We start from the raw sequence: 21,626 nt of genomic DNA, 5'->3' as shown, positions 1-21,626 counted from the left end.
AAACAGTAGCATGCACAGTATCAAAAATACACACAGCTACACTCCTGATGGCTAGCACAAGGCTCAGAATGGTGGCCAGGAGACATGATCTGTATCTTCCCTGGTACAGAGTTCTCACTACTACTGCCACTTGTGTTGGAAGTCTTCGTGTCACTCTGGAAAGGTTCCGTCTAACTGTGTTCCCAAGTACACGAAATCCTATCCCTGCCACACCTGGACAAGGTTCAAAAGTCTGCTTCCTGCTGATATCAGCTCTCCCTCTGGGAAACGCCCTCTGTACTCTCTCCGATAACAATCAGTAGCTCTTAGAGGTGAATCTCTCAGAGAATAAAAGGTCACAGAAACAGGTCCAGGGTAGCGATAGAATAAGTGATTTCCACAGGGTAAAACAGAAATAGCTACTGCTTGAAGAAAAAAGAAAAGAAGGAACCATAGGGCTAGAGAGATGGCTCAGAAGCTAAGAGCACTGAGAACTCTTGCAGAGGACCCAGGTTCAATTCCCAGAACCTACATGGTTTCTAAAAATTACCTGTAAATATGGTTTCAAGGAGCTAGACACCCTTTACTGATTTTCTGGGGGCCCCAAACACATATAAGTACGTGCACATAGACACATGCAGACATACACACAAAGTAAACTAAATCCAAAAAACAATTTTAAAATAGCTCTTGCCTATAACTTTATGATCTGTCCCTACTTTCCATCACATCTATACTGAGACAAATTCTCAGGGAGGCTCCCAACTGAGTCTACAATGGACCAGGGAACAGGGTGTAGTTTCTTAGCTCCTGATCCCAAGATTTTCTTGGGGAAAAGTTATGGACCTTGGACAATACAAAAGGTATGAGCCCTACAGTCCCAGGTACATAGCAGGTAGCAGGTAGGCCTCTATGCCAGAGTACTGCGGCCACAGAAGCAAAGCCTACAAGCCTCTATCATGTTCTATCATTTCCATGCATTAACCAGAGAAGGGAACCTTTGACAGGTTCATTGGAAACCTACAATGTAAGAGTTTCAGAATGTCTGAGTACAGAAAGTGCCTAGGAAACCAAATTATGAACATAAGAGGAGGAACAAGAAGGTTGCTTTTCTGGTGAAGGCCAGGCCCAGCTTTCCCTGTCTTTAATAAGCCAGAGACAATTGGCCCTTCCATGATGCAAAGGAATCAGTGATTCATTTGTCTTCTGCTGGTTTGAGACTCAACATTGCTGGAGAAATGGAACCATTCATTAAATTAGTCAGTAAACATCTATTGTACTTGGCGGGACTGTGAAGGAAGAAAAGTAAACACCAGGACCCTCCCTGTGCAAAGTTGTCTTTTAATATTTCAGCATACCTACTATCTCATAGTAAGTTCTCAATAAATTGTGTCTTCTAGAAAATTATGCTAACAAGTTAGAAATAAAAAAGGTAGGCAAGGAACAGATTGTGACTAAACTCAAATAATACAAGTTGCTAAGGCTTGTCCCAGAGACAATAGGAAGTTAATACAGGCATTGGAGAAAGGAAAAAAAATCTAATCAAGATTTTAAGAGGATCACTTGGGAAAAACTTTGGAGGATGAAAGTTTTAAATGGAAGATCACTTACCCTGCTCTCCAAAGTTCAGGAAAATGACTGGAAGCTTAACAGCAACAATGAGATTTCAGATGGAAAGAAGGGTGCCTTTCTAGACGAGTGAAGAATTAAATTCCAAAGATGGGGGAAAGACATAAAGCAAATCACTTGCCTGGTCCTACAACACATATGACCTTTACCAGAATATAGTTCTCAAGTGCAATTTAATAGGAGAATAAAATGAGATCAGTGAGTTGTAGAGATGAGATGACTGAGTGGTCAAGATCATACTCTGCCCTTGTAGAAGACCTGAGTTCAGTTCCTAGCACCCACAGACCAGCTTACAGTGACCTTTAACTATAGTTTTAGTGAATCTTATGCCCACTTCTGGCTTCCATAGGCTCCTGTGTGTACATGTTATACAAACTCATTCACACACACACACACACACACACACACACACACACACACACACACACACGAATGAATGAATGAATGAGTGAATAAATGAATGAATCTTAAAAAATAAAATGAAGTCAATTTAAGAAAGTTTACCCAGAGATGTCCAAGGTATATTCAATAGGGAGAAAGTCCAAAGATACTCCTATTTCCAGGTTTCTACACTTCAAGAGAAAAATAAGCTTGAGAAATGAATACAGAGCTGTCAACTGAAACATCTTTATGTCAGATGCACACGGTACTCATGCTACATAAAAGGCAGTTACTTAACTAACATCTCTAAAGTCCTTACTAGTTGCTCAGCACTATGACAAATGTTATGGATAAAGTTAAAGGCAAGAAAGCAAATGTCCCTATTTTCCATAAGATTAATTAAAAGAGAGACAGCTCATAATATATATACACACAAATATACACATACAAGACAGATCTTAGCTAGGGAAAGTACAGAGTAAAACATTAAATTAAGATGAGATTTAAAAATGACTGGAAATGACATTCCTTTGTCTTTGCCCAGGCTAGGATGTGAGAAGCAAAAGAGAGAACTGAAGTGCAGAGACCTATACTTGTAAACCAAGTACAGGAAGAGCGTTCTGAGCCCAAGAACCCAGTGTCAAACCTGAAGATGTAACATGGACCAGAACATCTTGACCACCATACTATACTCTAATTTGGAATTTTCTTTGGTTTGGATGCCATTTTTATCCATGTTGAAAGTTTGATTCTTTTCCAAGTGTAGTGACGTGAGAGGTAGCAAGAATCAGATAAGGCTTGAGATGAGGTACTAGGTCACTAAGGACACTGCCTGGGGAGGAGATAAATAGGCTTCTCATGGATTTCTTATGACCTCTTGTAAGAGGTTGTTCCTTAAATGAAGACCAGCTTCTCCACTGTCTTATATGAATTCCCATCACCATACTCTCCACCATATCAAGGTCTTCACCAGGCTAGAGCTGATACTGAGACTATGACCTTGAACCTTCAAAACTGTGAGCTAAAAAATCTCTTTTCTTCACATATTATTCAGCATCGGGCATTGGGTTGTAGCAACAGCAAAATTTCTAATATGGATCATGTACTAAAACCTCCAAATTAGAGCAATTTCTTCCACCAGAAACAACCCAAGTGGCTTATTTCAATCAGTGTCTGCATCTGCATCCAGCTTAGCACTAGAAGCCTGGAGACACTGTAGTGTACAAGATCATCAAGGTACTTTCCCTCAGAAGGTTCACATTTGTATTAGAAGAAAGCACACCAAGCCCTCCCCCATCATCATCATCATCATCATCATCATCATCATCATCATCATCACCATCACTCTTTTAAGTAAAAACCTCTCTTAGTAAGAGATTTACAAATACTGTTATTTGCTGTGAAGAAACATAAACAAAAGTCTAAGAATAACACTGGGTATTTTCTTAGGCTTGTCAGACAGAAACAAATACTCTGGCAATAAAGAGTCTTATAATTTACCTGGATAGGATAATGGTAAGGACCTTCCACAGGCAGAGAAAACTGTGTGTAAAGGCTTGGAAACAGAGAAGAGCTTTATGTGTTTGAAAATTTAAAAGTCAACTAATGGGGTTAAAAGACAAGGCTAGAGAAAAATTTGATAGCATACACACACACACACACACACACACACACACACACACAGAGAGAGAGAGAGACAGAGAGAGAGAGAGAGAGAGACCCATTACTCAAGGCCCAGACAAGGCAAGCCACTGGAGAAGTCCTTCAGACCACTAGTAACATGAGCTGGTTTGCATTTTGCATGCTATGAAACTTCTGGGATGAAGAGGCTGTTCATGTGTATTTGCTTGCTTGCTTTTATAAGCCCAAAGTGGCACATGGCCATTCTTCTAATCATACAGTATGGTATGGCTTTATCATACCATAAAATTAAGGTCTCCTTTTGCAGACCAATTTCTCTACCGTGGAGACCCTTCCTGGACAAAATACTTCCCTAAACACCCGTGAGCTCACAAGAATTTTCCCACTCATCTCTGGGAGAGTACTGGGAGAACTGGCACTTTTTGAAAAGAACACAAAGTAATAAAGCAAAACCCCTCCCTTGCTTCTGATGGAAATTCCCTGTTTTATCCCCCAGTGCCTCCCATTAGTTAACAGTCTCAGTAATTACCTTTGCTATTTATTCTGTTTCCATTTCTATCTATGTGTATATAATGATGCATAATAACAAAGAGCCATAAATTCTTATTGATCCCAGAACTTTGGCAATTCTAAACAATAAAAGTCTGTCCTCTGCCAGCTCCTCTCAAAAGAACACACTGAAGCCCGAAAAGAACTCTATTACAATGACAAATGAACATAAATTTCTTCCCTGTGTTTCTGATATTTGAGAATTTGCCTAGGTCAATTACTGGGAAGTCCCCGAATTTGATTTTACCTTTGATAAAACACTGCTAATGATTTTATCTATTTCTCACTACTATTGTATATAATATAATGGGAAACTCGAGGGACATTCAGACAAAGCCATTGATGCCTGCCTATCTTTAGTCTTTCAGAATGCAGATGCATGTGAACATACAAAGACACTGAAGTATGCACATGACCTTTTCTCTGATAATCAGGAGCTGACTTTTGTCTCCATTTCCACCTACAAACATCTTATATGTAATTCCATAAAACGTACTAGGATATTACAGCAAATCGTGAGTGCAGTGCCATGCAAAGGGAAAGAAATGTCAATTCCTACCAGAAATCCATGTAGTCAACTGACTGGGAAGAATGAGGAATGAAACAGTGCTTTCCACCCTTTGGACAGAGCACAGCTAGCAGAAGAACAGGGCTTACCTGAATGTATTATAAGACACCACCTTCGTGTGCTTAGAGTCAGCAGCTGCAAATACTTGTGTAATTTCTCTTGATTTTGATTTTTCATTTTTCAGCTTTTGTATGGCAAGTTCAAAGTTGCTATATGGAAACTTGAAGGAGTAAAAACAAGATATATGCATGAAACTTGGAGAAACTGCCAGCACTACCATTACCACCCACCCTTCCACCATCATCATCCTTATTATTGGTTCTTTGGGAATTTTATACACGGTGGTTTGATAACATTCATCTCTTCTTCCCCTCTTTGTAGGGCCCCCTACCTTCTCTATTCACCCAACTGTGTTAGTTTTCTTGCTGTTAACCCAAGACCAATTGGTGCTACTCAAGTATTTTTGGATATGTGGCTTCTACACAAGTGTGGCTGCCTATGTTGTGAAAGTAAATGGATACTCCTTCCCTCAGCACTAACAACTGTCGATAGCTCCAGGGTTACTAGGGGCATTTCAAGCACATCTCCACTTTCTATGCTGGGATTTGGCCTGCCTTGGGCTTTCACAGGTCCCAAGTGGCATGCATGCTGTCACAACCATTGTGAGCTCATGTGTGCAGTTGCCCAGTTGTACCAGTAGACACTGGCTCCCCATCATTCACTGCCTCAGGCTTGTACAATGTTTCTGTGCCCAGATTCCACAACAATCCCGAGCCTTGAGGAAGGAATATAATGTTCCATTTAGGGCTAAACATCCTTATTCTTTGTACCTTAGTAAGGTAATGGAGACCAGCAAGACAACCTGACTAACCCAAAGTAAGCTGTACATGCCTTTACCTAGAATCTAAAGCTTTAGGACTAACATTAATCCAGGTCCTAGATCTCAAATAACTGTATTTTAAGGGGGAGCAAGTGCTAATGCTTACTAAACAATCTTCTTATAACTTTAATATATAACCTTCTATACTTTTCAAATATAACCCAGATATTTTCACAGACCCTGATATAAAGAATACAAATATAAAGCTAGCTAAATGTATACTAATTTTCTCTAGATCATTTGGAATTGCTGGCCACCAGGCAAAGAACTGATCATAACAATGCTGGGTCTCAACAGTCCACACAGACACTGTAACCTACAATTATCTGTTGTCTGGACAGCCCACTGTTTGTCACGTTCTTTGTGGTTAGCTTTCTGACTTAGAATATTTCTTATTCAATCTAGTAAAGTGTAAGTTTGTAAGTAATTACAACCAAGAGATCAAAAGTAAGAAGATGAAATTTTAGATTAAAAACACTGATATAACTTTGGTATAAAGTTCCCTCTCTTCCACCATCAAATGATCCAGGTGGTTTGTCACCTACTGAGGCCCCCACCCCTCTTTTTTGCATTTCCTTTCATCTATTTCCATGAAAAGATCTATTAGCTCTTTTGAAAAGACTACTCAGACTGGTAATAAAGGGTATATTAATCTTTATCTTCTAACAGAGTCCTTGATAAGAGTATTTTTTTAATGATGCAATTTTTGCTTGAGATGCACATACTGGGTAATGTCTTACCCAATTTTTCATATTGAAAGAATAAAAGCCCTTTAAACCTTTAAACTATGTATTGTGTTTTGGCTAGATATATAACTGAAAGGAATAGTACTTGTCTAACATGTTCAAGGTTCTAATTCAATCCCTAGTAATAAAAACAACTCAAAGCAAAAGACACATGCATGGCTTGATATACAAAGATAATCCTCAATTTACAGTGACTTATATGTTAATAAAGTTATGTTATATGTTAATAAGTTGAAAATCTCTGAAGTTGAAAATGTACTTAGTATAACTAACTGACAATATCCCAAGCTTAGCAATACTGCACACTGTAAACCATGGTTTATTTCTCTTCTTAATCACAAGCCAGAGTGAGAGCTGCAGCTCACTGCCCATGCCCAATATCATGTAAGAAGATTGGACTATATAGTACTTACTAGTTGGAAGGGGACCAAAACCTAGAACTTTAAACAGTTTCTACCAGGAAGCATATCTCTTTTGAATCACAATGAAGTAAAAAATCCTAAGCCAAGCAACTCTAAGAATAACTCTGTTTTATGTTAAGGTAGTGGTTCTGTTCAAAATCAGAACTTTGATTTATAACAGCTACAATAACTAAGCTTGCTATGTATGGGTCCTACAGGGCTAAGCCCCTCACACAAATGATCATATCTAACCTCCACGGTAACATTATCAAAGTAGCACCATTGTTACTCTCATTTCAAGGACAAACAGACTGAAGTTGAAAGATGATACATAAATTAGCCTGTAACATATTAGGGTGGAGCTCAGTTTTCAATCCAGGCCTGGTGATCTCTGAAAATCTAACTGCTTAATCATTACATTTCTTGCTTGAGTCCAGAGCCATCATATAATATAGGTCTGCAGTATTAGAATAGATTTCTAGAACTATAAAAGAGGTGGTTCAGTGACTGGAAGATGTTGCATCCGACAGTAACATAAAGAACACTAAACCACTATATTTCAACTGTCACTTCTGCAGGACTCTGAACTTCTAAGGAGTAGGCTGTTCTGGGGTCCCCATCTGTTTGGCTCAGACTTCCTCTGAACTGGACTAGCTACTCTTCCTTCCTTGCCTTCTCATTTCACACAGACCAGATCTGACCTGCACTGCATTCAAAAGGTACCAGCCATTCATCCCCAGGGTCTTCATGATGCCTCTCCTTTCATCCCACAGAGCCCCCACCCCCAATACACCAGTTGTGGTTCTATCTCTGTCTTGACACCTAGCAACTCAACCTTGAGCATTTTCTTTATAAATGAGATAGAGTATGTATTATGAGGATATAAATAGTACAGAATTATTTAATAAACTTTAAAATAAAAAAAATTTCCTAAATTACAAAGCAATGGTTTCCAAGCATACATAATTCATGTACTGAACAAGTCTACATTTAAAAACTGCAATTTTTATACGTGGTCATTTTATTGAAGAACATTATATATATATACATACATACATACATATATATACATATATATATATATATATATATATATATATATATATATATATATATATATATATATATATGTACTACATTCCATTGTAGTGTTTTAAGTTAAAAAAAAAAAAACTGGCCAGGCAGGGTATGGTGGTAGATGCCTGTAACTTTAGCACCCAAAAAAGAGGGGCCAAAGGAGAATAAATTCAAAGTCAGCCTGAGCTATCTGGCTAGATATGTCTCAAAAAATTTTAAAACATAGCACAACAATAAGAAGAAAATTCTTTGAGCTCGCTGTGGCAAATGTCTTCTTAGATTCTAACTTAAGCCTTAGGTATCACTGTTACAGAGTGTATATCAATCTCAGCAACTACTCAGTTCCCTTGGGGTTTTGATCTGTTCTAGTCAAAGACTTCTTTGCTACCCTGTGCCAATTAACAGGGATGTCAGAGTATATGCCAACAGATTTTCTTCCTTTCCTATAGTTCCTTTCCTATATACCTTCTAAAAACATTGTTGATGTCAGAGAAAAAAATTCTAGAAAACCTGATTCAACCCTGGGCCTGCCTACCACAGGTGTCTGGAATCTGTGATGCTGGGCAGTGAAGAGCTAAGCAGGTAAATAGAAGACAAGGGCTGGGCCTCTGTGATGGGATATGTGGCCAAGTTGCACATATCCATGATTCATGCCCACATATGTGAATGTGCAATGTAAGCCACTGGCAAGATGCAGAAGATGCGCTAGAGAAGGGAAAACACACACTGCAAAGGGCAGAAAGGCAAGAATTACACAGTACATTCACCTTGTCTGTGTTATTCTCCATGTAGTTTAAGGTGTATTCATCAGCATTAAGCAGAAAAAACAGGTAGCCATTAATATTCACTGTGGCTCCAATATAGAGCTCTTCAGCCTTGATGTATTCTGAAAATTCACTTTTAAAGACTTCTTGTCCAGGCTTTTTCACACGACTTCTTTTCAAGAACATCCCACCAGCATTCCCTAAAGAAACAGAATAAAAGCCCATGAGTTGCTTTATTCTTAAAAGAAGCACAGCTTGTCTTTACTTATTTTCTCTTCCAAAACAGACTATACATATTATCTGCAAGGCCACATTGTGCATTGTGAGAGGGAAGAATGGGGCAGTGGGCAAAGAGACAGCATTTTTTCCTGGGGTAACTCTTAAACATCATTGGACAAAATGTAAATTAGTATAATTGCTGTAGAAATCATAGCATACTTCCTTAAAAACTTAAAAATAGAACTTGCATATCATCTGGCCATGTAACATGCTTGGGTAGATTTCTAAAAGGTACAAAGATAGCTGCACACCTGTGTGTGTCACGATAGCCAAGTTATGGTATCAGCTGCATATTCAATGGATGAATGGATTAGGAAAAATATGGCACATAAATACATTGGGGATTTACTCAGCCAAAAAGAATAAAATATTGTTATTTGCAGGAACTGGAGATTATCATGTGAAGCCAAATAAACTACACTCAAAGCTTAATTTAGGAAGAGAAGGCATGAAATAAAATAGAGAAGTTATAAGAGAAGATAGCACAGAAATGAATATTATTAAAACAAATTATATGCATGTAGAAAAACTAATCCATTACTTTGTATGCTTCTAAATGCCAAGGAATTCCTGGGTGAGTATAAAGTAATATGCTCTTCCAGACGTTTCTTTCCTCTCTCCCTAACCCAGAAAACCTTTAGCAAGAACCTTTTGTATATGTCCTGCAGCAAACTCGAACTGTGGGATACCAGCAAGTTCCTCTTCTCCTTGGCACTGAAAGGCCCACTTGGCTTTATTTCCACAGATCAGCCTCCCACTTAATCCAGCATGTAGATGAAGGGCAACATGCCCCACATTTAAAGCAAGGATTTGATTATTTAAGTGTTACGAGATGAGTAGGAGGGTTCCTTTTGCATCTCTTCCTCAACAGTGTAGGAAACTATTTGTTCCTTTTGGTGATGCTTTTACATTGCTTACTCTACATAATTCTCCTTGTTTGGTCTGTTCTCTTCTGGGCATAACTTCTTGGGGTTTGTTTGTTCATTTTCTTTACTTGACTTCTTGGAAAACAGAAAGCAGAGCTGAACAGGCAATTCTATTATCTGCTGACATGGAACTGAAATCTAATGGCTTATGAATATAACTGAGACTGGATCAGACTAGACAAGAGAAGTGGCAGAAAGGCACAGGCTTTAGAGCCAAACTGAGTTACATTCCATCCTGCCTCTGTCACTTGCCTGTTGAATTCTTGAATTGGTTTAAGGTGTCCAAACTGCTGCAGATGGCACTGATAAAATTGGAATTGTAGAATATGTATATGTGGAGAGTCATGAAAATTCACTCTCAGATCAACCACTATGTGAGACATTACCATAGGAAGGCCCCAGCTGCAACAACAGTTTGCTACCAACAAATGAGTGTTCAATATGGGGACACTAAGATTGGTCCATTCCTACATAGACAAGAATTTTACTATTGGCAGCTTTGGTTCTACCTCTCAGAAATTCCTTAGAAGTCCACTAAGGTCTAAGACCTACCACTTTCTTCATTTCCTCTGCCCTTCATACGAATTAGAACCTGCTGCAACCAGATGTAGTATTACACATGTATAATTCTAAACTTGGGGAGCTGAAACAGGAAGATAATGAGTTTTAATTCCTGCCAGAGCATTCAGAAAGGGACAAGGGGAGAGGAAGTTGGGAGAATGTGTGGGAAAAGGAGAGATGAAGAGGAAGTGAGGGAGAGATAGAAAAAGGCAGGAAGACAGACAGACAAACAGACACACACACATACACACACACACACACACACACATACACACACACACACACACACACACACACACACACACACACACACACACACACGGCCAGTGATGTGGGAGAAAGTTACAGACAGATAGAGACTGTAGTCTGATGGTTCTCTGTGTTTCCTCTGGTTCCCTCCATGTGTTTCTTTTGTTTCATTTGTTGTTTAAATAAATGTTTTCCACATAAATGCCATCTCTGAATTTTCCTCTTTTTGGACAACCTTACTGCCATGAAGCTTCAGGATAATATTAAATCCTCAGTGGTGGTCACTATTTTGTACGCCACTGATCTTCTACTATTACAAAGGCTGCAATTTGCTTGGCCTCATCAATACTTTCTAAATGTATAGAATTGATATTTGCTGACAATTCAGAGCTTGGCATATTTTCATCTTCATTTAGTTTCCTATTTTATGATTTTTCTATTAATCAAATCCCATTGGGGCCTGCCTTAGTTGTACTATACTTGTCTGCATGTTAAGTGGGTAATGGCAGCTTGAGACCCAATTGTTACATTTTTCAGAGTTTTCCATGCCTGTCTTGTTTTCACTTGGTGCTTCTTGAAACTTGCCTTTTATCAGGAAATTAACAACATGTAAATTGTCAAATGGTATAAACCAAAGTTTTCACTTTCCCCTCAAAGAGCCAGTTGAGCTGGTTTTTGTTTTTGTTGTGTGTGTGTGTGTGTGTGTGTGTGTGTGTGTGTGTGTGTGTGGTTGGGGGATGTTGTGTGTTTTCAACACAGATAAAAGTTGCAAAAATGTTGAAACAAAGAACAGAGTCTTAGATTTCCACAATTTGTAAGTCAATGGCTGTTCTTAGCAATAGCCACAGGATCAACAAACTGGAGAACATTCCACAGGCCTGGGGGCAAGACATTTGGCAATAGCCAGGACAAACACAAGTACCACAGAAGATGGATTCTGAAGATTAAATCTGTATATCTTGTATTCCTTTTTTAATCAGGCAAAGGTTTTGTAAGCTGAACAATGGAACACTCTCTGGGGTCCCTGGCTGTGACTGTCACTAGTGGCAGTCAAACCTTGACTTTGAAATCCAGAGACTCTGCAGAACTGCCTCAGAAAAAGAAATAATAGTGACAAAGGGGATTTCCCCTGGGTAACTGACCACAGCTTTTTAAAAAGTCATTTTATATATTTCAGTTTACCTTTAAGACATTTTTGTAAGAAGAAATTTATTGGTTAGAAGCTTATCATCATAGATCTTCTAGGCTATCAAATAAGATTGTACTCCCTAATTTACAAAGGGAAAAGACAGCAAAGTGTTCTGAGGAAAATGCTGAGTAAGGTAAGTGCCTTACCTGAATTCCTCTCTATAGGTTCAAACACTGAAATTGTATCATCACTGAGATAAAATGCAATGACAAACATCCTGTCCACATCAGCGCATTTGTGTGTAATTAGTTTTGCAAAATACCGGAGTATATTGCTTATGTTTCCATAGCTAAACAGAAGAGATATGAGAGATAGTGTTATACAAGTAAGCCTCTATTACTATATAATATTAAGGTGTGCTATGGCTTTAATATAAAAGCTTATTCTTTTCTAAACAGTTTAAACATCGTATTACTAAGGTTCTAAGTATAAATATTGAAATATTTTTCTCAGTAGATTAAAATCTTTCCTTCTCTTTTTATGTCCAGGAAATACACTGAAAACCAGGCCTTGTGACACATACTTAATATCCCAGTATTGGAGGGTAGACACCGGTGCTCTCTGAGACACACTGGCCAGCCAACCAAGTCTAATCCTTAGTCCAATTAGAGACTCTATCTTAAAAAACAAGCCAGGTGGATCCTGGAGAATACCCAAAGTTGATCTCTGGCCTCCATGTGCTCATGCATACACATGCACCCTCATGCATATATAGACAACCAAAATGTCACACAACACGAAAAAAGGTCATAAACACCTCCTCAAAGCAAGCAAATTAATTAGGTGTTTTCTGATCATGAAGCTGGTCAATAATCGCAGAAATTCTGTCAAGCAGACACATAAACATTTAGCACAATGGCCTGAGCCAATCCAGATAACATACTCTACTAGCTTCCTAGAATACCTGTCTCAAGTTTACAACTTTTCTGCCTTGCAGCTCACATATACCCCTCTCTATCACTTCACCTCTCCAAGATCATCCTCGACTCCTTTCAAGGAAAGCATTAACATTTCCCCTTTATAAAGATTTTATGCACATTCCTTCATTTTAATGCACGTTATTATTTGTATTGTATGTAGCCATTACACTTCTAATGTTTACATGGGAAAATGCTGTCTTATTAACCATTATATGCTATAAAATTTTTACATTATAATGTACTATATTAAATGTTTATAGATACTTACACTCATAAAGATTAGAGATATACTTAGAACTTTATGCATGATTAGTTGGTTAAGAACAGAATTAAATAAAATTTAAAATTTTCTCAAGTAAGCAATGGTACCATACACCTTTTGTCCCAACACTGAGAAACTGAGTTCATAAGTCTGAAGCTAGCCTGGGCTACACAGTGAGACCCCATCTTAAAATACAAGAAATAGTTCCTAAAGTTGTTTTCATGAACCGTGAACTAATTCATGGGCTCTCAATAGAAGCCCAACTGCTGTTATCAGTCAATAAAAGTCAGCCCTCCAACAAATAATCAAAATCTGCTATGACTGTAAGTATCTGCAAAATTCACCCATGTCCTTCATCACTTTCCTGCTACAACTCTAAGAGTGGCCATAACTTGCAGATTCTCCTATTCTGAAATTCAGTCTTTGTGTCCACGCTGGTAAGATCTACAACAAAGGTTTCTAATTTGCAGAGACCTACAGTGCCTCTTCATCCCTTTCTAAAACTATACAGGAAAGTAGGCTGGAAAACTACAGAGGCAAGACTGCCAGCTTGAGACCTTGCATGAGACAGAACACAACAGTTTCTATGACTTATCCCTGGGGAGCCTTGGCAAACCACTAGCATAGTCATAATTTGGGTTTTCTTAAGTGTCGAGATACAGTGCTTCAGATAAACCTTATATAACTATTTAGGCCAGCTAAATATATCAATGACCTTCTCTAGTACCCATCTGAACTTACAAGTATGAAAAATTCAAGAGTCACCTCTTATGAAATATATATAATGTTACAGATGCCTAAAATATCAATATAAAATTGAATGAGGTCTAATCTAAATCTAAATAAATACTATTTTAAATTTAACATCTTAGAACTTAATTTTATAAGTGCACCTATTTACTTGGAATATTCAAATATTACATTCATTTTTCCTGTTAATGTTCATGTTCTGAAGATCTCATTAATTGAAGTTTAGCATATATGAAAGTCACCTGGAGGACTTTCTACATATGCAGAATCCATAATCTCACCACCAGAGATATAAACTCACAGGTAAGCTTATATCTTCAGAAAACTGAATCATTAATATGCTACCAGGGGAGTCTGACAAGATGGTCCTCAGAGCAAATGGTAAGAACACTCCAGGTGTGTTCAAATATTTCTTTCTTATAAAGCAATTATCAAATGCCTGAACCCTTCTGATCAGTATCCACCCTCCCAGGTGATCAACTACACATATCTCTTATATCAACCATGATGTCACACCCAATTTAGCAACTATACAGTCTTTCAGTCTTGGCTGGTTATCTTAAAATGTGTTTATTCCCACTGTCTCAAACCAAAATGTTAATTTTTAAATCTAGAATGCATGTCTCAATGTTTTCTACATACACCCCAATGTTACCTATCTTTACTGCACTGAACTCTCCCCACTGTCCATTTCCAATTGTTTTCCCATGTGGGAAGTGGCACCAAAGCCCTAAAATATGCCAGTAAGGCATATCGCTAGCCTATTCCCATTTCACATGTGCCCATTTCTATTAGTAAAAGGTTACTTCATGTATACATCTCTTACAATAAAATAACAATTATCTCCATGATGCCAAACCCAATTCTTAGCCTTTCTTCCTACATCTAATTTTACTAATCAGCAACTTCTTCCATGGCACTTTTGATCACTTGGCTCACTGCATAATGAATTTTCTTAGGTTTGGGTGATTCCTATCTCCTTGTTTGCCTCATGTCATAATCCTTTCATGACTCCTTTTCTTTTCTCCAAACTTTTAATTTGAAATAGCTCTAGGTTTTCCTCATGTAGTTCTTGATACCTATTCATCCTCGGTGATCCAACTCAGTCTGAAAGCCTTAGACCAATATGGCATCTTGAAATGCTAATGACACGCTGATGACATCCAAATTTATATTTCCAGCTCAGTCCTGTCTACTGAACACTCTCAACACATACCCATTTGCATTTCCTATCTAATTGGCATCTCAAGTTGTTCTAAAACGGAACTTGAGTTCTTGCTCCCAAACCTATTATTCCTGTAGTCCTGCCTGTCTCAATGGTTGCCATCTTTTCTCCACCCTTCCAATTGACTCGGGTCCAATCCTTGAGATACCTGTAGTTCTCCACTTCTTTCACACTTAATATCTAATCTGTTAGGAAATCCTATTAGCTCTACATTCAAAATACTTGCAGAATATGCCATTTTACTTCATCCCTGACACAGTATTATCCAGATATGATCACTTTTTTCTGGGACTAATGAAGTAATCTCACAGGTTGTCTTAAATCAACTACTGTCTTTGTTCAGTCCATTCTTAACATTGCGTTGGAGAGATTCTTCCAATAGGCCAACCTGGTCAAGTCAAATCTCCAGGGCTTCTTTTCCCCAGAAAGGTCAACCAGAGCACTACTGAAAACTGCCATTAGCAATATTCATCATTTATTTATTTCTAGATCCTTTGCATGGAAAAATTAAAGTTTTCTTTTTAATGTAATACTTAAACTTCCATATACTAGTTGATGTACTTGAGGGTTTTTACTTTCTTTTATATTTCCCTTAACTAGAATAAAGGTTTTTTTTTGTTTTTTTTTTTTTTTTTTTTTTTTTTTTTTTTTTTTGAGAGAAGGTAGGCTTTATTCACTGATGATCACAACCACCTAAGTAAATAAATGCTTATCACACAGCAGGTACTTGGAACATATTTGTCAACTAACCTCCTTACAAAAGCCCATAACTATAAACTTTCTAAAACTCAACAAACAGGAATAAAAACTCTAATATAGTAGTTCTCAACCTTTCTAAAACTGGAACTATTTAATAGCATTCCTCATGAGGTAGTGACATCTACCTATAAAATTATTTTCATTGATAGTTCATAATTATAATTTTGATGCTGTTATGGATTGCAATATAAATATCTTTGACCCCTGTGACCACTTAGGTTGGGAACTACTGATCTAGAGATACAGACTTCATATAAAGACTCCTTTTTAAGTAACAGAAAAAATATAAGAGGATGGTTTGTGGAAACAATAAATGGACAAGATCTGAAAGCAGTGACATGTTAATATTAATACTAAAAACAATGGTCAGAATAGCTAAAGTATGGCATCCTAACTTTTCCTGTTGAGAAGCTACCTGTTCTGTTCCTTTTACTTTTTCTACAACCTGGATTAGTGGGGCTGGACAGATGTCTAAGCACTTGTTTCTTTTGAAGAGAAGCTAGGTCCAGTTCCTATCACCCACATAGCAGCTCACAACCACCTACAACTTTAGTTTCAGACTATCTGATGCCATCCTTTGATGTTCAAAAGCACCAAGTATGAATTTGGTAGACATACATTACATGCATACAAAATACTGATAATTGTATCATAACATTTTTAAAAAGGACACGATTAGCAAATATTTTTTTCTTTACCACCATACTTATTCATCTGTACCTTTCTTATTGGGGGAAATATTTGCCTATCTCTGACTTCAAGGAGGTCTTAGTCTGGACGAGCCCATATATTATACATGTGAGTAATCTCCAGGTCATGTAATAAGTAAGAATTTACTCCTGAAGTAGCATTTCCCTGGATTTAAGTCCTAGTTAAACTAAAACCTAGCTGTGAGCTTGGACAAGCTGCAGAGCTTCTTACAGAAAACAAGACTGGGTGTAAGAATAGAACATGCTTTCTTCTAAGGTAGCTTTAGGGATTATATGAAATCAGATTTTATAAAAGTAGTTAATGCACAGCAAACTACTAATAGCTTGTTATCACTAGTACTATTATTATTACGAAGATATTCAACAGAGTATTGTGGGCATACAGAGAAAAAAGTGCTTCAATCCTGTGAAGCTAGTTTCTGCTAGTTTCCATGGAAACAAAATCACTGTGTAGGGGGAGCTTGAAGGAAGTATATTCCTGACACAAAACAAGCGGTGGACAAAAAGAAATAAAATTAGAGACATGTGTGCTTATATCCCAATCCTCCAAACATAACAGTCTTACCAACATGTATAATTCTATCTGTAGTCAGGGTCCTGAGGACAACTTTGAAGGGAAGACAGAGAAACTAAGTCAGCTACACACAAAGAACTATTTTTCCCTGAGTCCCAGAAGTAACGCCCTGGATAATATTTCACATTATTTAGTTATAAGAAAACTTCTGTGTCCTTTTACAATAGGGACTTTCTTCTTGCCCATATCCTCCAGGTGGCCCTTAAAAATAGTAGTTACTGAAAAGGAGCCCATCAAAGTCTACCCTGGAAACTAACCAGAATACTGTTATCAACAAGAGACCATTGACGTGTTCATGGACCTCTTATTTGTAAAAAATTCTCAAACACCAGTATGTCTCACAATTCCCTATAGTTCCTATGAAAAGAGATTGCTGGGTCTTACCCCACCATTTTGTTTTCAGTACATCCAGAAGGAAGCACAAGAATTGAGATGCTATCAAGTATGAGGACCACATTTTAAAAAACAGAGAGTTTAAAATTAAAAAAAAAAACTGAAGTTTTTAAAAATAAACTGATTTCTTGAAAGATACATGACATCATGTTAGAGCAAGGGCATACCTTCCCACATTCATTACAATTCATAGACAAGCATTTAAACCATTTTTATAGACAGAGCATAACATTTTGTTCCCTTTCCTTCAAATTTTTGACAACAGCATGGGACCACATTCAGTTCGACCAAATTCAGGATGCTTTTTGTCCTTCGAGTCTTAATACATGTTCCCTTTATCATTTCCTCCCAGCATTTCTCAGCCCATAATCTTTGACACTCAGAGCCACAATTTTTAGTTTACATCAGATTCAAGCATCTGCAACATTTCCCCACATTTTTCCCTGACATTTTTTTCCCCAAGACCTGCTCGTTCTGAAGAACCAAAAAGTAGCCATAGCCAGTGCCCATGTTCTCCGTGTACAATTCAGGAGCAGCTTGTGGCTCATATACATTAGGGATACTTTGGCAAATCTATCTTTTGTAAATACATTCAGCCATATACGTAGTTTACTCCTATTGAACTCAAACCAAATCTCTCAAGTCAAAGTACCATGAGTTTTCTAAAATTATAAGTTAAAAAACACTTACAAACCATTGAAATATCTCTAGCAGTGGTTGGCAGACCCAAATCTATGAGACAGATCCAGCTGGCCACCTGTCTGTATGCCTTTGAGCTAAGTGTGGTTTGGATACTTTTACATGATTGAGAAGAAAAATATCAAAGGAATAATGTATCGTATTATACAAAAGTTTTATGGTATTCAAATGTCACTATCCATAAATGTTTTATTGGAACACAATTATATATGTGTTTAAATTCTGTCCATGTAGTTCATACTATAATCTCATATCTTAGTGGCTGAGATGGAGGCTGTGTGGCCCACAAATCCCAAAGTACATACCCTCTGATCCTTGAAATCTGTTGATTCCTCCTCTGCATTATTTCCTCAAGAGACAGAAAGACAGACAGACAAATAGAAATGGAAAGTCAACAGGCTGGGGTGACATGGCTTTATAGTTCTCCAAATAACACATCAAAATAAGCACTCAAGGAAGAAGCTGGCAGTACCTGTGCATTCATCAACCTCTTTAGAAAGCTAGAGTGCCTTGTCCATGGAGCTGTTTAAGACTCTTGCAACAGGAGGGCTATATCATAACTCCCAAATACCATTTAAAAAATAGGACTATAATCACAGTCCCCTTAGGCACCTGTCCAGTTCCATGAATTTTTTGAAGTTCCTCCGATGAGGTGTGGGCTTGAGGCCTACGCAGGAACGGAAAGAATCCTCTTCAGACCCAAAGCCAGTGTAAGGTGGGTATTTCCTTTCTATTTTTGGAAGAGGAGGAGGCTTGCATGAAATGGGTGTAAAGTTATCTACAACAAAACACAGGCAAACAAAACATCAATATTTTTTTGCCCTGATTATAGTTGTTTGGAAAGGTCTGTTATTATTTCAAGATGAACATGGAGATTTTGTAGACTATTTTAAACTCTTTCAAACAAAACATGGTAAAATCCTATGAGAGTCAGTTTCAATCATGTTTATAAAAACCACAGAGTTCACTTAATAGTCATTGGTTCAAAGGAGGAAAAAAAAGAAAAAAATCTTTGTCAAATAAGAAAACATTTAATATTTTGCCCTCACATCGCCATTTGCTCTTCCCTTGATTATTTGCAATGATATGAAAATGCAAATTTGAAACTTATGTCATCAATTCCATATTTTAACCTGTAATTTGGCCTTCTATCTTCAGTCAACACCTGCTAATAAAAATTATTTTCCAAGTAGGACTGACTCTTGACTGCTTCCCTTTTAACTTAACCCATTATCCATTAGTCCCTCCTTGGATCCATTTTTTTAAATCTCTCTTACTTACCTCTAATTCACCCCCAAAACACTGTACTTCAGTGTTTACTAAAAAATCAAACAGAAAAATAAACTCCTCTCCTGTCACCAGCTACTGTTCCAGGTCACTCATGATACTGCTCAAGGTAAAACTGCAACTGTAGTTGTAATGAAGCAAAACCCAAAGGAAGTGTGAGGTTATCCACTTTAGTTTTTACTTATCAGGTGTAAGAAAAGAGAAGTAGCGACAAACTTTCAACACCTGTAGAAGCTCTTATATAATCATTTCTAGAGCTGTGTAATTTCTAAGAAGCAACCGTGCTTTTTAGAACAAATAACATCTATATATCCAAGTCACTGTGTTTGACCCACCACAAATGGCAAAGGAGATTCTAAAACACCTCCCAGAACAAAACTAAAACACACAGACCCCTTTTTATGTGTTACCCAAGCTTGATAGGAGTTTCAGTTGTAAACAAAAAGAGTTCTACAAATATAAACATTTCCTTTTATTTTTCCATAGTCAAACATCTAATAGAAAAAAGAATCCCCATTTTGGTACACCATCAAAAAAATACCCATCAATTTGCCATGTAATCCAGCCTAATTCTACACTTGAAGTGCATCTTTTAAATTATGAAAATGCCAAGAGTGTGAAGCCATTTCTAATTCCAATTTGAAAACATTTTCAGATTTCAACTTTTCTTAGACTTCCTAGTTGCCTTTGTGTGAGATTTCTTGACTAGAAGAAATTTCTAACCCCTGAAAAATATGTTCTATCTTAACAGAAATTGCTCACAGCAGACACACTGACAAAGAAACTGCCATCAAATTTTTCTCACTAGCTGGGTGAAAGGAGAAAACCAGTGTCCTTACACAGTATCCTGCTCTTCTATTGCTCATTAAAGAGACATCTTGGTAATAAGAGGAAAGCTCAAATTTTCCAAGTTGAATTGCAGTAGACTCTATTCTTGCTCACCATTTCATCAAAATCACTACTGTCTGCCACCTTTGTTCTAGTGCAAGGACCACAGAAATGGCAAGAAAGCTTTATATAATCAGAAAATCTATTGGGGTCTGAGCAATTTCTTCTATCAGGGAGCATACACATACAACTCTACATCCTAATCTGAGTGCACTAGACAAAAATTGTAATTCTTAATCACAAAGTCATTAAGAGCATATTATCCATCCTTCATTACTAGTCTTAAACATGGTTTTCTTAACTACCTAATTTTTGCAACAGATTTAAGAACTAATTTAGAACTTTCCTCTGCACCCACAGCGCCATCTAGTGTATATAAACTGAGAACTCTTCCACTGCCTCACCCTTGACTTTTATAACATCATATAGATCAGTTTTGGAAACCCTGGCTCAAGATTCACATCTCCCAGGATAGCTCACATAAGTTCACAAAGCCACAGAATCATATGTGAATGAGAAGTTGGCTGTCATTGAGTTTCTATCACTTAATTTACTCTGCCAATTTCAGTTCCTCAGATATGTTGAGCAAATAAAAAGGTGCGTGTTTTTGTATAAAGCATCTCTGCAAATCTGTGGCTGGTATTTGGGTTGACACTGAAACACTCGTGTCTTCCAAATATACTGATTTCTCTAATTCCAAATGACTTGTACACATATGTAAATTCAATGTCTAACCATGATTGACTAGATTCTATCCAAATGCAGAGAGACTGTGTGCAGAAATAAATGGAGTCTAATGATTCTATTCGCCATCTCAGGTGGAAGCTTTATTAGGGAAAGTCACCAATTAATTACCTCAATGTTTGCCTTGCATGATCTAATAACCTACAGATGGACCCATGCTTTAGGAAGTCTGAGGCTTACATAATTAAAAAAATGCTTCAAACCAAAGAATGCCAGATTATTAAGACAAAATTAGGTCAGGGCTTTAGACTAGGACCCCTATAAAGGAAGAACCTAAAAAACTGTAAAACCATCCTTAGCTTCAAAGGAAGTCTATCACTCCTCCTAGTCAATATTAGGTTTAACAATTAGTGAAATATACAATGTCAAATCTCAAAGTAAGTTCTAGTCTGCAACCATCCTCACTAACTCTATGGGTGGTTTGGGGTATAAACCTGTGAAGTCCATCAAGGCCATCTGATAAAACCACCAACCAGTTCTATCTTTGCTGGTACAATCTCCTTAAGTAATCACTGACTTTTCTCCTGCCAAGTTTTCTTCCTCCTTTCAAGTCCTGAGAATTCAGAAAATGCTGGAATGGCTCATAGTAAATGAAA

General features: G+C 37.5%; 1 protein-coding gene across 1 annotated transcript in view; it reads right to left on the bottom strand.

Annotated features, from left to right (window-relative positions):
• Positions 1 to 21,626, bottom strand: part of EFHC2 (EF-hand domain containing 2) — a gene marked incomplete at both ends in the record, with an annotated part of 180,032 nt that overhangs the window by 70,357 nt on the left and 88,049 nt on the right. Inside the window, 4 exons of the mRNA XM_080910521.1 lie at positions 4,837 to 4,967; positions 8,619 to 8,815; positions 11,966 to 12,108; positions 18,724 to 18,889. Of these exons, the coding sequence (XP_080766647.1) occupies positions 4,837 to 4,967; positions 8,619 to 8,815; positions 11,966 to 12,108; positions 18,724 to 18,889 (637 nt within the window). The remainder of the gene's footprint in view (positions 1 to 4,836; positions 4,968 to 8,618; positions 8,816 to 11,965; positions 12,109 to 18,723; positions 18,890 to 21,626) is intronic.

This window comes from Micromys minutus, assembly GCF_963924665.1.
Source record: "Micromys minutus genome assembly, chromosome: X".
Taxonomy (NCBI): Eukaryota; Metazoa; Chordata; class Mammalia; order Rodentia; family Muridae; genus Micromys; species Micromys minutus.
Note: the sequence above shows the minus strand (reverse complement) of the source record. Positions and strands in the feature narration are given on the sequence as shown.